Source organism: Mycteria americana, chromosome 1 (genome assembly GCF_035582795.1).
Source record: "Mycteria americana isolate JAX WOST 10 ecotype Jacksonville Zoo and Gardens chromosome 1, USCA_MyAme_1.0, whole genome shotgun sequence".
NCBI lineage: Eukaryota > Metazoa > Chordata > Aves > Ciconiiformes > Ciconiidae > Mycteria > Mycteria americana.
The window spans coordinates 102,340,647-102,357,332 of record NC_134365.1 but is presented as its reverse complement, the minus strand read 5'-3'; the positions used below and the strand labels follow the sequence as shown (position 1 = coordinate 102,357,332).

The 16,686-nt window shown below is 39.8% G+C and overlaps 1 protein-coding gene across 1 annotated transcript in view; it reads left to right on the top strand.

Moving 5' to 3' along the window:
• PROS1 (protein S) overlaps positions 1-16,686 on the top strand; it is a 34,259-nt gene that overhangs the window by 10,985 nt on the left and 6,588 nt on the right. The window contains exons 7-11 of the mRNA XM_075515436.1: positions 1,353-1,478; positions 9,545-9,666; positions 12,140-12,258; positions 14,354-14,543; positions 15,491-15,658. Coding sequence (XP_075371551.1) covers positions 1,353-1,478; positions 9,545-9,666; positions 12,140-12,258; positions 14,354-14,543; positions 15,491-15,658 — 725 coding nt within the window. The remainder of the gene's footprint in view (positions 1-1,352; positions 1,479-9,544; positions 9,667-12,139; positions 12,259-14,353; positions 14,544-15,490; positions 15,659-16,686) is intronic.

Sequence of the window (16,686 nt, the reverse complement as noted above, 5' to 3'; positions counted from 1 at the left end):
TCTTAATGGAGAGAAAGATTTGTCTTTTACTCACCCAGCATAATGTTTTTTCTGTACATGCTTGTCTCTGTTATTATTGGCCATGACCTACGTGATTCATTCCATTCCAGATAAAGACTATGTATTAACATAATTAGCAATTCTTACTGCATAGTTAGAAAAAAATAAAACCTCATTCCATTTTAATGTCATGGATTTTATTGCTGAACTATGCCAACAGTTTTGGATAATGTCAAATACTATAAGAGGTCAGACATGAGGGCCATCTCCTGCTGTCACTTCCTTTAGTCTATTTTTTTTTTTTGTGAATGAATAATTTCCAAAGAAATTCCAGAAGAACAGAAGATTGCTGTTTTGTCAAAAAGGGCAAGAAGATAAGTTGCTTAGAATCTCTGTAATTCTTGGAAGGATACAGGAAAAGTTGGTTAAAAAAATAATCAAAGATAAAAATACACTAATATACCTTAGTACCTAGAGTACTAGTTTGGTCATTTCATAAACTGGATTTAAGTGTTTAATTACATCCAACTACAAAATTATACACCTAGGAATTTGGAGTACAGATGGGAACTGTAGAAAAGTAGGCCAAATTCAGGACAGCTTTGACTTAAAAAATGTTTTGCGAGTCCTAGCAAGCCAGTGGCAGAATCTGTTCTCCCTATGCAGCACCATTTCCACTACTACAAAACCACAGAGAAAACTAGAATGTGGGCATAGAAGTACTGCTAGGGATCTGATGCTTCTCTGTCTATGAGGTATTTAGTAAGATTGATACTATATGCTGCATCCAGTTGTCGATCTGCATTTTGAAAATTACATTGAAAAATTGGAAACAACACAGAAGATAGACACTAAAATGATTTCAGGGATGGAGAGACAGTGAGGGACTTGAACACCTGTTGGCAGAGCCAATTAAAAGACGATTGTGACATGAATGGATCATAGCATGTAAGAAACTCTGATAGGATTATCTCTTGTCTTTCTAGATGTCTTTTTCTAAGGTAGGATTTTATTATGCAGTCTGGTTTAGCTTATAGGAAATCTGCAGACTGTTTCTCTTTCTGCCTTCCTGGACATGCATCCATTTTCCTGTTATCCACAGAACACATGAGAGAATGAGAAAGGTAAGCAGGCAGAGAATTTGTTTTTCACTGAGGGCATGCATAAGTGCCTTTTAGAGACATCTGGAAATCTTTACAGCTATAGCTATAGTCTGCTATGAAAGCATGGTAGACCTAGCAAGAAAGAGCCAGTTTGCCAGCCTCACTCAGTTTGCACAGTTTTGGATAGGGTTAGGAAAAAATGGTATGTGAGAGAGTGACTTGTTTTTAGTAACTTCTTTGTATTTCTAGATATAAATGAATGTGTGTTACATCCAAACATCTGTGGGACAGCCATCTGTAAAAACACCCTGGGGAAATATGAATGTGAATGTGCAGAAGGCTACACATATAATTCAACTTCCAAGAACTGTGAAGGTAGGTCTTCCCCCATGCCCTCACCCCTCCTTTTTCTCTTTCTTTTATCCCCCCCCCCCCCCCTTTTTTTTTAATCCACTGCTATACCGAACTCCAGCATCTCATCTAGTCATGTGTTTGTTAATCTTCATGTTGTTTATTACAATATGACCCAATTGTTTGTTCTTTCAGAGGTTCAGTCAGGCTATATTACATGTAGCGTATACAGTTGCAATGACTTACTCCCAGACGTTGGAGGGTTTTATGGTATACTCCCCATGTCGTGCTGTATGCCAGATAACTTTCTCAGTTCATGGGAGCTCTCCTGTCCCACTGTAGAGAGGACTTTCTGTCCAAGCTCTCAAACCAGCTAGCATGTTTCTTTCAGATAACTTAAAGCAATGTGTTGAGGATCTGGACATTCCTAGAGTGTCTTGTACCTTGTTTTTAAGCATCATTACAGTTATAAGGATGGAATATTTGATGGCAGTCAGTTTAATATATACCCCTAACTTAAGCTGTAACAACAGCAATTAAAAGTACTTACTTGGCAATTCCAAGCTGGGCAAGACAGTTAGGAAGGTTCATAAAGAGATAATCGCCAGAAATGAAAACCATGCTTAATCAAGTTGTCTCAAAAACCTAAAAAGCTTGTCTTTATCCATCTGATAGGCTGTTTAGGTGCTTATTTAGCCTCCATGGCCAGGGGCTCAGTCTCTGTCCTTTATATGTCCTTAGATCTCAGATACTGGAAAGAGCTTTTCATTGGGGTCATTGAATCCCATTTAAAATAACATTCGTCTAATCCTTCCTCGAGGTATCTAGTTATGCTATGAAATAACAGCGTTAGAGTGAACTGATCTCCACTCTAGCCTGGAAATGACAGCATGTGCTGGTTTTGGCTGGGATAGAGTTAATTTTCTTCATAGTCGCTAGTATGGGACTATGTTTTGGATTTGTGCTGAAAACAGTGTTGGTAACACAGGGATGTTTTAGTTACTGCTGAGTAGCGCTTACACAGAGTCAAGACTTCTGCTTCTCCCACCACCTCACCAGTGAGTAGGCTGGGGGTGCACGAGAAGCTGGAAGGGGACACAGCCAGGACAGCTGACCCCAACTGACCACAGGGCTATTCCATACCATATGGTGTCATGCTCAGCATGTAAAGCTGGGGGAAGAAGATGGAAGGGGGGGGACACACATTCGGAGTGATGGTGTTTGTCCTCCCAAGTCACTGTTATGTGTGATAGAGCCCTGCTTTCCTGGAGATGGCTGAACACCTGCCTGCCGATGGGAAGTAGTGAATGAGTTCTTTGTTTTGCTTTGCTTGCGTGCGTGGTTTTTGCTTTACTTATTAAACTGTCTTTATCTCAACCCATGAGTTTTCTCACTGTTCTGATTCTCTCCCCCATCCTGCTGTGGGGAGAGTGAGTGAGCGGCTGGGTGGTGCTTAGTTGCTGGCTAGGGTTAAACCATAACCCAGTTCACTCTAACACTGCATAACCATAACCCAGTTGTATAAAAGATTTTGTATAAAGACCCCACATTTAAAATAAAAATGTTCTTACATATCCAGAAAAGGAGCTATGAAAAAGGAGCTGCAGCAAAAGAATCTTTCCTCAGGAGTATTCTTTTCTGAAATGAAAATCTGGAAGCAAGAATTTCAAAACAAAGTTCTGTAACAATTATAGCAAAGTTGAAAAGTACTGATAGCTAGCAGTAAAGCAGCAAGAAGCCATTCATACACAGACCATCATAAAATAACTTTTTCAAGTATTGAAAGTATTTGCATAATTGTCCTAGAACGTATTTTACTTCTCTCTACACGTTAAAGTTTCTGTTTAGTACACACATCAGAATTAGAATTTCAGTTGTAGAAGAGATATATAAGCTCTTAGAGTTTTACTATGAAGAGGTATTTTCTATATTGCCAGTTTAAGAAAAATACACCAGTGCCTGATTTTTATTTTAAATGCTGCCTTTATGTTATTGCTCAAGAGGACACAAAAGTAGCTTCTTGCTGGCTGTGAACCTTTTGCTCCCTGGCTTTTCATGCAGCTTGCTTGTGACAAAGCTTTGCACAGTGGTAATGATTATATATTCAGCTGTCTGCTTTTTGTCCAGTTAGTATGGGATTAAAACGTTACTGACAATTTTGTGTCCCTGTGTGCACTGAAATGAGAAAAACTTCACAGTAATTAATCTAATTCTCACTCCTCTTAGTACTTTCTGCAGATACATGGGTTGCATCAAATTGAATTTAAGTATTGTTTTTCTTCTGAAACATGGATTCCAGAAGGTTGCAAGATGAGGACATTAAAACGAGCAAAGTCTTACCCCCTAGAAGGAGGATTATTCTGCTAAGGTTTTAGACCTTGTTGTAATGACATTAAATGAGTCACCAAATCCTGTCTAAGGACAGGATTGTGCAGACTGACAGGAATGTAACCTTACAGAAATACTAAATGACATTTGCTTTTCATTGTCATATTGCATGTAGGTGGTCAAATTCAATTATGCTTATTAGAAAAATCAAGTTTATATAAATTTATGCACAACTATCTCTATGATGACAGATAAAATCAGAGTGGAATAGAAGAGGGTTTGGGTTTTTTTCCTCACCCACTCCTAGGAGAATGTTGCTACAGTTCTTCATCCCCACCTTTTGGGAGACACTATCAGTGGAAGATATCTGTACAGTCCAGTCTTTATTTCGTAGAAGCCATACAATTTTAGATACAGAATTTGATTATCTTCTCACCACCTTTGCGATTTCAAACACCTTGCCAAAAAGAGAGATTATGGGAATGGGTAAGTATGCTTATTGTGCTAGAAGGGTCTGTCTTGCAGTCAGTATCGAGGAGACAAACCAAGCTGAACCCATATTTTAAAGAATGACTGACCTAAGTTTTGGCATGTCTTTCCCCATATGCTTCTTCCTTCTCTGAACGGGGAAGTTCTCTTAAAGAAGTGACTGAACCAGTTAATCAAAAAGCACAGAGTGTGTCTAAAGTTCAGGTATTAGTCCCTCCCTAGCACATAGTCTGAAAATTTGAGACAAGGAATCAGGGTTTCCCCTTCCCACATGAATTGTTTAACACACACAAAACGCTGTGTATCCACATCCATGCTCTGAGGAAATCACCATATTTCCCTAGCATTATATAGAGTAGGTCCCTTTTAGGACATGGTATGCAGCTCCTTCGTGGCTGATTTTATCGTATCTTAGCAACTTATCCAAAGCAACCTATTTTAGCCTTCCACTGAAAGCAGCTCTGTGAAGCCAGGATGCTGCTCAGATTCATGGGTTTGCACGAATAGCTTCTGCTGACTGTTTTATGATGTGGGACTGACACTTGGACACATCTGTGGGAAGCCTTTGAAATAGCTCAAACAAACATGCAAAGATGCTGACTACAACTGGAAAGAAAAAAAAAAAGCAGGATAATTATAGCATAAATGATTAAAACAAACCTCCAAAGAACTTGGTCCCCTCCAGCCTGTGCATGTCGGCATTTCTGTAGCAGGACAGTTAGCTCCACATGGGGAGATCCTGTCATTTGCACTGATCAGGGATTCCAGAGCATCTTCTGAGGAAACAGACTTCATACCTATCCGAGAAGCTTGCCTGTTCCTCTGCTGCAATAGTACACTCTGGAGGGAGACCTTACCCTTGAGCAGTAGGTTCATTTTGGTAATGGAAATTTATACCCCCGCAAGACCGGTGCAAGTCTCTGAGTAATTGATTTAATGATAGAAATTCATCTGTCAAACTGTGTGGTAAGCGTTCGTAATAAATTCCTAGGTCTCTGTCTGCAGGCCCTGGGCCTGAGGAACATGCTCAAAATTAACTGCTGCTTTCAGAGAATTCAGCACTCAGATTTACTCTAGTGCTACTGGTTAACCAGTGCTTGTAGTTTTACTTTTGTACTGCTAGGTGTTCAAGTACTGGAAGGGGTACAGGATCTTTCTCAGAGAGCAATGCCTCCTGAAATGTCCACACAGAGTCATACTCCTCTGGGAAGGGCATGGGAGGAAAGATGCTTCTTGGAGTCTCTCTAATCCAGTTTCTCTTGTGAGGTGTTACATTTTTTATTTCCTTTTACATCTCCACAGTGAAGTGGGCTATAGGGTTGGGGTTTTTTTTCTTCTCTCTGTGTGCTTAGTCTTAGATGAATTTCTTGGCCTTTTCAGATCCCAAAATGATCATAAACTAAATGAATTTTTTAGTTTTATTTTTTCCCCAAACCAGCAGGATAGGAAAGGACACAGGAAGTGTTCTCCTTACCCATTGCATAGTATGGCTGGGCTACATTTTGGATTTTGTCATTGCCTCATTTGCATGCTTGCTAGGATGCAAAAACAACATTGGCAAAAGCAGCTTCATGTTGTAACACATCATCTTGTAGTCTTATTTTTAAATAGACATCAGGTTGCCAGTCACCAGAAATTATTAGGAAGTGACTTCCGCAGCAGAATCCCTTTCACCAAGCAGAGCTTGCAATCTACTGGGTTAGGCAACCCCCATCAAGACCATGAACAGTTTAATGATTTCTAAACAGAAAAGAGTACACATGCCAAACAAAAGAGTAAGATGTAATCTAGCTGTAGCTGGAGGATATGGAGGGGTCAATCAGTCACACATAAGCATCAGCAAAATATTTCTTAACAACTGACCAGATCCTGCCACATGACTAATTTGCAAGCATTTTCTCTGAAGCATGTAGAAAGAAGTTTGAATAAGAGTCCAAAATATACACTTAGATGTTGCAACCTCCCCTTGTATCTTACTCCCCTAAGTAGTACTATGGGTAACAAGAGGCCAAAATGAATGAAATAGGAATTAAACCATGAGTAGAGGGTTGGCAAATTTACAGTTGCAGGAGTCTGTGCATGTGTGCATGCATATATACATGCAGAGTAACACTTTGTAATAGGACAGCTTTCTCACATGTGAGCGAAGATAAAACTCTTAACACTAGCAAACATTCACCTCCGAAGAGACTGTAATTTCATACACAATCACAATTTAATTTGTATGCTCATTATTTAAAAGTAATTCAAGTTATGAGGATGCAACACAGAAAGCATTTGCAAAATGTCAAGTCAACTTGAAGAAACATCCAGTACTATATTTCTGTAGTAACAATTCCTTTTACTCACTTGGCTGACATTTTGGATGGATGAGGCACTTGAAGGAGTAGAGAGAAGCAGAAGAATCTCCTTTGTAATCTTTTATCTAGCTATGTACCTAAGACCAGTTAGAACTTGAACAATCCAAAAAGTCAGTCATCAGCTCTCCAGTTATGTTTTAGGAACTGTCTTCCAATATGTATCAAACCTTTCCCCAGAACAGGAGAACATTCTGGCATCACTTGATGGTCAAAGGCTTGAGGTCTTCTATGTGTCTTTATGACCCAGTATACCCTCAGAGAACCCTCCCAGGACAGGCAGTGGAACCGTGTACAGAGCAGTTTGTTTGAACTCACTGTTAGTGATCTAATAGGGATGAAGAAAAAGCGGAGGCATTCAATGCATTTTTTTTGCCTCAGTCTTTAATAATACTGATAGACCTTGGGCTGCCCAGTCCCCTGAGTCAGAGGACCACAACTGTGGAACAGTGACTTTCCATTTGTGGACACTGGAAATTGTATGGACACATTGTGGAAATTGTAAGGGAACAGCTGTTATTGGCTGAATGTTCACAAGTCCATGGGGCCTGATGGGATTCATCCCAGAGTACTGAAGGAGCTAGTGGATGTTATGGCAGGACCGCTCTCTATCATCTGCCAAAGGTCTTGGGAGGTCCCTGCTGACTGGAAGCTAGCCAGTGTTATTCCCATCTACAAGAAGGGCATGAGGGAAGACCCAGGGAACTACAGACCTGTTAGTCTAACCTCAGTTCCTGGAACAGTTATAGAAAAGAATATACTGGGTATTATTATTGAAAGGCATTTAAAGCATAATGCAATCATCAGGCACAGTCAACATGGGTTCACAAAAGGAAATCCCTGTTTAATTAATTTGATATCCTTCTATGATAGGATCACCTGCTTACCACCTTCACCACCACCAGTGGATGAAGGGAAGCCAGTGGATGTAGTTTTTCTGGCTTTTAGTAAGGCTTTTGGTACTGTCCCTCACAGCATCCTTCTGCACAAGCTGCCCAACTGTGGGATAAGCAGGTACACGGTGCGCTGGGTGAAGAACTGGCTAAATGGCAGAGCTCAGAGGGTTGTAGTGAATGGGGCTACATCTGGCTGGTGACCAGTCATCAGCAGTGTTCCTCAGGGTTCAATTCTAGAGCCAGTCTGTTTAATATATTTATCAATGGTCTAGATGCAGGAGTTAAATGCACCATTAGCAAGTTTGCTGATGATACCAAACTGGGAGGTGCTGTTGACTCTCCTGAGGGTTGAGAGGCCTTGCAGAGGGATCTAGATAGATTGGAGCAAGGATTAATGGGATGAAATTTAACAAGTCCAAATGCTGGACCCTGCACCTGGGATGGAATAACACTGGGCACAAGTATAAGTTGGGGGAGGAGTGGCTGGAGACTGGCCCTGCAGAAAAGGATCTGGGGGTGCTGGTCGACAGCAGGCTCAGTGTGAGTCAGCAGTGTGCCCTGGCAGCCAAGAGGGCAAACTGCATCCTGGGGTGCATCAAACACAGTATAACCAGCTGGTCAAAAGAGGTGATTATCCCACTGTATTCAGCGTTGGTGTGGCCTCACCTTGAGTACTGTGTGCAGTTCTGGGCCCCACCATTTAAGGAGGACGTTCAGGTCCTTGAATGCATCCAGAGGAGGGCAACAAAGCTGGTGGAAGGTCTGGAAGGAATGTCCTATGAGGAGTGGCTAAGGACTTTGGGCTTGTCTAGTTTGGAGAAAAGGAGGCTGAGGGGCAACCTCATTGCTCTCTGCAGCTTCCTGAGGAGGGGAAGTGGAGAGGGAGGTGCTGAGCTCTTCTCCCTGGGATCCAGGGATAGGACATGTGGGAATGGTTCAAAGCTGTGCCAGGGGAGGTTTAGACTGGACATTAGGAAGCATTTCTTTACCGAGAGGGTGGTCAAACACTGGAACAGGCTTCCTAGAGAGGTGGTCAATGCCCCAAGCCTGTTGGTGTTTAAGAGGCATTTGGACAATGCTCTTAACAACATGCTTTAACCTTTGGTCAGCCCTGAATTGGTCAGGCAGTTGGACTAGATGATCGTTGTAGGTCCCTTCCAACTGAAATAGCCTATTCTATGTAGATTTTTTTAAATGCATGCATTAGTACAAAATTGCTTATTACCACTAGAAGGGCCATTTGTTTCAAAACAAGTATTGCAGTTTCTTTAATCCGAGGCCCAAAATCACCCTCATTAGAGTCTCTTATCCAGGAGAGATTTTGTTTGTTTCTATATTAGAAATGTAACAGTTACATTGGTGTTTTACACAGCTGTTTATTTCTAAATTGTTTATTCTGTACAACCTACTAAATAGCAAATGAAGTTCCTTTACTTGGTTTAGCTTATTCACAGCTCAAATCAGATTGGTCTCCACAAGTAGATGCTGTCTGAAATTTACTTATTTATGAGATTACTGTATGTTATTTTAAAAGGTATTTTGCCCTGAGATTATTTTGGGTTTATGTGAATAAAGCACATCCTTTCTCCACACACTTGCCATATATACTCTTAATACTCTAAGTTCTCATGACATCTATAGGGAAAGGAAGAGATCCGACTCAGAATGGCATTTCTGCCATAAATGGTAGTGATTTATTGAGGTCTCTCTCCCTAATTCAGCCACCTTACAGCTCAGCTTCTTACTGCTTCACAAATCAGACCAAATTTTCTCCAGCTCTGCACACAAGGCCTCTATCAGATTACTAGGTCTTATACACCCAGCAGGTAATTCTGGAGTGTAAATTTTACATAGGAGACATCCATTAGCATTAGTTTAGCTTAGCAGCAGTCACCTAGTGGATTCATGTTATGCCAGAGAACCCATCTTGTCCATTATTCCATTAATTTATTGTGTTTGTTTTCAGTCTGTGCCATGAATAATCTGAATAAATCTTTCTGTATGCTTCCATTTCTCCTAGATATTGATGAATGTGCTGAAAATGTTTGTGCTCAACTCTGTGTAAATTCTCCAGGAAGTTATAGCTGCTATTGTGATGGCAAGAAAGGGTTCAAGCTCTCTAAGAACATGAAGAATTGTGAGGTAAAACTGCACTATGTAAAATTCCATGTGGAAAATCACAAAATTGGATATTGCTTGATGACAGGATAAGTTAGATTAAGGAAAATAGGAAGCTATTTGAGAACTGACTCAAAATTTCTGAGAAAGTGCTGGGGACTCTGAGCTGTGTTTTGACTCACAAAGCAGACCTGGTAGGGATTTGGATGCCATTCAGTTCATGCATGCTCATTTACAGGAATCCTGTCAAGAGAAGCTTACCTTAACCAGTCATCTTTATTCCCTGCTGCTTCCAAAATAAGCTCCAGCTTTCTCCTATCAAACAAATTCCTGTTCAGCTTACTCAGAGCCAAAATACTCCATTTGTCCATATGTTTCCAGGTTTTCCTTAGGCTGCACAAAAGTTTTCACTCAGTCTTTCAGAATTAATCTATGTTTTGCCTGTTTGGGTAGAAAAAACTATATTGTTTTTCACAGTTCTCATCTGCCATAGCTTAAGAAAAAGCACTTAGTAATACTTGCCAGTTGAAGAGCATCTCACAGTCAAAATGGGCTGTTCCTGCTCAGTTTGAAAATTTATACTTCTTAGTAGCAGAAAATTTGGAACTCTGGAGAATCCCAGTGCAAGGATTTTCTTGTGAATGGTTCTCTGTATACTTTGAAAGGCTCAGGCAGGCTAAGACTTGTTATGCGAGGTGAGCTTAGATAACTGCCAACAAAAAACCACCTCTAACACAGTGTAACAAAATTGGGCTTAAACCGTAGGAACAAGGTCTGACACAAGTTCTAGCATGTATGTATTAGATCTTGTTTGTACTTTATGAAATTTAATATCTGAACAACACTTGCAGTCATTATGTTTAATTTTGCTTATTCATGAAATAGAAAGAGCATCTTCTAGCCTCATTACATGTTATTTTCAATACTGTTGTTCAAAAGTGATTAACTATCTGGAAGTTAGTTTCAGGCCTTTTAATTGGGAAAAAAATAGTTTAATCAGCTGAAAATATATGCAGTCTAAAGACTAGTGACAATAGCAGACATAAAATGAAGTAGCCATAAAATTCAGGACAAACACCTATACATTTAATGAAACTGCTGCATCGTGAATACAGAAGTCAGAGTTTGGGAACTGCATTGTTAACTTTTACCAAAGTACAGCATGTCTTGAGAACAGAAAATCCCTTCACACCTATTCTTGATCATTCTCTTCTGTAGGACTACTATACTGCCATCATATAGAAGACATTCAAGGGCTGTTTTGAGGGATAACTTTAGATCAAAGAGACTTTTAGGCTTCTACTAGTCAATGAGACAGGTCCTCTATACCACATTCTGGAAGAGTCTTCCAACCTCTCTCCACATGCAGAGTCAAGTTCTTCTTTATCTTCAGATAAAGAAGTCAACAATGCCTTAGAATGGATACCTGACATTTGTTTAGTGAATGTTTTACTAGTTTAAACTTGTACCACACGTAAAATATACATTATTCCTGGATATAAATGTCTTTCTTTAAAACTTCAGGTAGATGAATACCTGAAAGAATAAGCACCATTCCTCCTCCCCCCCCCCCCCCCCCCCCTTGCAACTGCAGTTGGCTGACTGTGATTGCTTCACATTGACTTTGGCTAGATTTTCTTTGGCTAGATTTCATTAGGATTAATCCCAGTTTTACGTATTGTTGTAGGCCTTTCAGCTGCCACAAATACTTAGTACTTCTTTTACAGTTTTCCTGAGAATGTAGTCTTAAGAGCTTCATATCCCCACTAACGGTTCTCAGAAATATTAATTCAGTGCTATTCCAGCAGGAATTGTGGTGTTCATTTCATCAACATTTCTTTCCGGAGTTCAAATAGGAAAAGTACATTCAAGGAACAGCCAGATAGAAACATTTTCTATTAATCTGTTACTTAATCTACTTGTAAATTGTTACTTTTTATCTCAGGTAAATGATTCTAGTAGTACTAGAGATTGTTCAGCTATGAGTAGTTGTACGTCAATATTGATAAAGAAAATAAGAGGTGATTTGTTTGTTTGTTTGTCTTATTAAATTTTCTCAAGACACAGCTCTGGCCCCATTCCCTTCTAACACTTGATCAGGTTTGGATTCCAGACAACTTTAATAATGGAGCCTGGCAGGACCCTAGTAGGTGGGTGTCACAGGTCCCTAGTGAAAGGCAAACGCCTGATGGAAGATTTGAATTCTTGATTCAAATACTAAATATTTAAATATTAGTTGCAATCCACCAGAACTCTGTTTCAACCTGAATTATTGCCCAACAGCTTAAGTAAATGGACATTTCAAGCAAAAAGAAAAACACACCCCTTCATTTGTACATAGGTATTCAAGCTTTTTAAAAAAAAAAAAAAAAAACACACAGAGGTAAGCCATTGCTTTAAAAAAAAAAAAAAGGACAGGCTAACAGCCAACAATAGGAGTAGCTTCATGAACTATGACAATGCATTCACAGCTTTTTTTATTCTCTACTATTTTCAGTTTGTTACTGCGTGTGTCCCACTGAACCTTGAAAAGAATTATGAACTGCTTTACCTGGCAGAGCAATTTATAGGAATTCCTGTTTTGTACTTAAAGTTTAAATTGCCAAATGTCACGAGGTAAGCATTTGCTATTGATAAAAGTATGCATTGAAATTATGGACATTTGTTTCCATTAATTTTCTGAGGGTTTAGAGAGAGTGCATTGCATGCATAAATTATACCACCGTCTCCCCACTGGTTAAGATACCTTTATATGGAGAATGAATTAACTCCGGTTCCTACATATACTAGCACTTAGAGGAAGCTGGAGTCATTTGAAAGTGGACAGGCAAGAGTAATGTGTCTGGCATCAATTTACAGCATCTCTTATTGGTTTTACCGTGTCCTTGAGCCACCTCATCAGTATAGACAGCAGCTCTCTTACATGGCAAAACTAAAAGGTCAGCAAGTTTCTTCCAGATGCCTCAGAAGCAGGTAGGAGGCAATAGCAGCTGTGTCCCAGCCAGGAAACAGTGCACAGCTAGGGCAAGACATGCACCATTGGCATTCAGATGTGATCATATCTATGAATAACAGAGTTGGAGTCTTCCAGCCATTACAGTCCTGGTTACCAGTGCTGTTGTAGGGAGAGGTGTATGGACTAGGAGAAAGAGTTCAAAGAGATCCAGACTTGAATGGGCAAAAGAGGAAGAGGATTGAGGGCAGTTAAGTTTAATAGGCAGTAGGTCCCATAGGTTTGTGGACAAGAGAGCAAAAAGATTGGTGCTTCCTCATGACAGAAGCTTACTCTTCCCCTGAAGGAAAGAGCAGGGGCTGGGGAAGGTGGTGATACAGATACAGGATGACATTTAGAATTCTCAACATAAAATTCAGATGTTATAGGAAAATAATTACTGTACAGCTTCCAGTTATATATGGGAATGGCTTTCATTTGGGTGTTGCTGCTACTTCACTTCTGCTCTGGGTAGAAGCTGTGACATGCTATACACATAATGCTGAGAAACAAAACCAGGCCAATGTTTCCCCCCGCTCTCCGTGCTTCCTTTCACAGGGTGTTCCAAGGACACCGATAGAGGACAGTACCTTGTCTAGAGTGCCATCTGTATAATTTCCTTTACAGCTGTCAGAACAATTGCTAATGGTAGCCACCCCTTTATTACTCTTGGACTTCTTTGCTGCGGCAGCTGAAATTGCAGCATTCCTTGACTTACTGACAGAACAATTTGAGGGTAATAGCGGCAGCAGCTGTTGAGCAGGTGATCCCCAGAACCTCCTTACAGGAGGACATAAATATTGAGAACTTTTTCTTCTGCCCCTATTCCAAGTTGACCAGGCATTAATGCTCTCATGGAAGACCTTTGTAAGATGATAAATGTTTGAAGCTATCTTAATAGTCTCTGTGTAAATACAGAATGATTTTTCTGTGGGTCTGCATGAGAGACAATGACATCTAGTGGACAAAGAACAAGACAGAGTGAAAGCGACTCAAGTTCTTAATTACAGCTCCCTTATTTGTTTCTTTTGTTGCCTTCATCAAATCCTAACTTCCAAATGCTTTGTTTTGTCCTTTCATCCTTAATCTATTTTATCTAGTCCAAAAGTTCTGGGAGACAAGGCCTGTTTTTTGCTCTACTTATACTCTCTGTCTTCCGCTGTACAGGTACTATAATGTAAACCATAATTTTGCTACATATACACGTTCAACCAACTGCCAAGATCCAGACAACAAATCCTCGAATTAGAGAATGACATAGAAAAGGCAGCAGTAACCCAAGCAAGTTGCTAGGTTATAATTGTTGTAGGACAAAACTTGGCAACCCTGTTGTACCGAAGCACGTCATAGATCATATATTTGTTCCACATTGCATCTCCATGAAATGCAATAGGAATATTACATCTATCTTCTTACTCAAGAGGGTGTGATATCCTTCACATGTAAAGCTCACAGCAGATTTGGGAACTGAACCAAGGCTCTTTCAAATCCCAGCTCAGGGCATTAATCTCAAAACTTTTCACTGGATTCAGATGAGCAAGGCTTACATTAGATTCTGCTTTTGACTAATTGTGTGCAAATATCACAACTGCTCAGATACAGAGTTACCAAAAGGTTAATATCTATGAACTTCTTTTTACCCTATTAATGAGTTGTCCTAGGCTATACAGTATTTCATGTTTGCTGTCTTCTTATTAAGATTCCTTCTTCACAACTCAGATTTACAGCAGAATTTGATTTCCGGACATATGATGCAGAGGGAGTTATACTATATGCAGAATCCCTTGACAATACAGCGTGGATCTTGCTTGCTCTTCGTGATGGGAAGATTGAAATTCAGTTCAAGAATGAATTTGGAACAAAAGTCACCAGTGGAGGCAAAGCCATTAATGATGGGCTGTGGCATATAGTAAGCTGGGTTTTCCTCTCTCCTTTCCTTCCTTTAACCCACTATGGGAATATGCTGTCTTAGTGACTAAAGTAGGGAGAAACTAAGCAACTATTAAAAAGGCTTAAAATGATGCCCTCAATTCCCAGATTTAAAAATCAGCTAAGAAATGCACAAGAATGCCTTACATCTGGGAAATTGTGGCACCTGTTTACAATCGAGAAAGAGGTAAATACCACTAGCTGGCAACATAGGAATTACTCTTTGTAATAATGAAAAAGGAAGCAGGAAATATTAAAGAGTGTGATTGCATGGTCAAGTGCATAGTTATTAGATACTTTGTCTAGAGAGCAAGTTTTAAATTTGCTAGACCAGAAATCCATCTTGTTCTTCAAGCTTGCATACCTAAGATGAAAGGCCTTGCTCACACCACCTATAAGTCACACCAAATTATTAACATCAGTTAGGTTTTGTTTGTTTGTTTTTAAAGGGGGGGTGAGAGAAGCTAGGATTCTGCATAGACCTCCTGTTTCAGTTCAGTACAACTTCCTTGAGATTAAAAATCTACTTTGATGCCTAATAATAGTGGGAGCAAGCATTGAACCTATTTTGGCTACGTCCCATCTGAAGATTCAGTCCTCTGTAGCAGGTTGCAGTGACATGGAGAACTGTATGCCAAATGTGGATTGGATATAGAGCACTTGTAGAAATCAGCTTCTTGCAAACTCTATAGCACATACAGCACACTAATCAGTTGCATGGGTTTTCCCAGGGGCAGGATGGGGGTGGAATGGAAGATCATCCTCAAGTTTAAATATGCCGTAAATGTTGACTGCATTAAAACTATTTTACAAGTTAGATATTTAGAGAAACATTAGTAATGCTTCATATAGGTATATGTAATTAGTATTTAAAATATTCTACATGTTTGTGTGTGTGTATATGTAATTCTTTGTATTTAATTCTAGATATCAGTTGAAGAACTAGAACACAGCATCAGTGTAAAAATAGCTAAAGAAGCCGTGATGAGTATTAACAGCCCAGGAACTCTTTTTAAACAATCACAGGGTTTCTTGGAAACTAAGGTGTACATTGCAGGATTACCTCGCAAAGTGGGCAACACTCTTGTTAAACAGGTAACCAAAATAATAAGAGTAATGTTGATTAATACTGTTGTGTTATTTGTTTGTTTTTATATTGTTTACTTAGTCAGAGGAAGGAAGAGTGGCATGGAATCCATTTAGAAAAATGGAAGTCAGGTTATTAAACCACCCTTTTGAAAATAAACATGCATGAAGCTTTGTAGTCTGTCTTCAGTTAGGTTTCAGTTATAAAAACACAGCACTTACGGTCTAATCTTTCAGGATTCTGTAGCCTGTTTCTTAATACAGCCTAAGATTCCCTAAATCACCACCACTTCTGCTGCGAGAGCGTTTCAGAGCGATTCATGTTTCTGGTGCTGCCTTTTGCTAGGCTCTGAATAGGTATGGAATTTACTGTGCAGGCAGCACAATGAGCTTTCATTTTTAATAGGTTTTATAATAGCCCAGGCTAGACAAGACCCATGATTCTTTCAGTCTTCCATCCTCAACAGCTCTGTCATGTGCTGGAGATGGGTTCAGTCAAGTTGTTGCAACTGTCTGCTTCTCAGTCCAGGAGCCCTCAAACTAATGTTGACTGGATATTAGGAAATATTTTGACTGGTTTAGACTGGATATTAGGAAATTTTACTTCACTGAAGGGATTGTCCAGCATTGGAACAGGCTGCCCAGGGAAGTGGTTGAGTCACCATCCCTGGAGCTATTTAAAAGACGTTTGGATGAGGTGCTTAGGGACATGGTGTAGTGGTGGACTTGGCAGTGTTAGGTTTACAGTTGGACTTGATGATCTTAAAGGTCTTTTCCAACTTATACGATTCTGTGATTCTGTAATTGGCAGTCTAAACAGAGAGGCAAAAAGTAACTGTACAGTAGAGGCTGCACCTTTTTTTTTAAATCCCTTTTTGCTCAAAAGTGAAGCAGAGAGAAAAAATATGAAGCAATACAACAACATCCTCTTGCCAATAGAAAGTAATTCCAGAAATTTCTTTGTACTTTGGTACAAGGAGAAGATGAAACCTTGAACAAGGAACAGTGCTAGTGATCGTTGTCGTTCCGCTACAGAA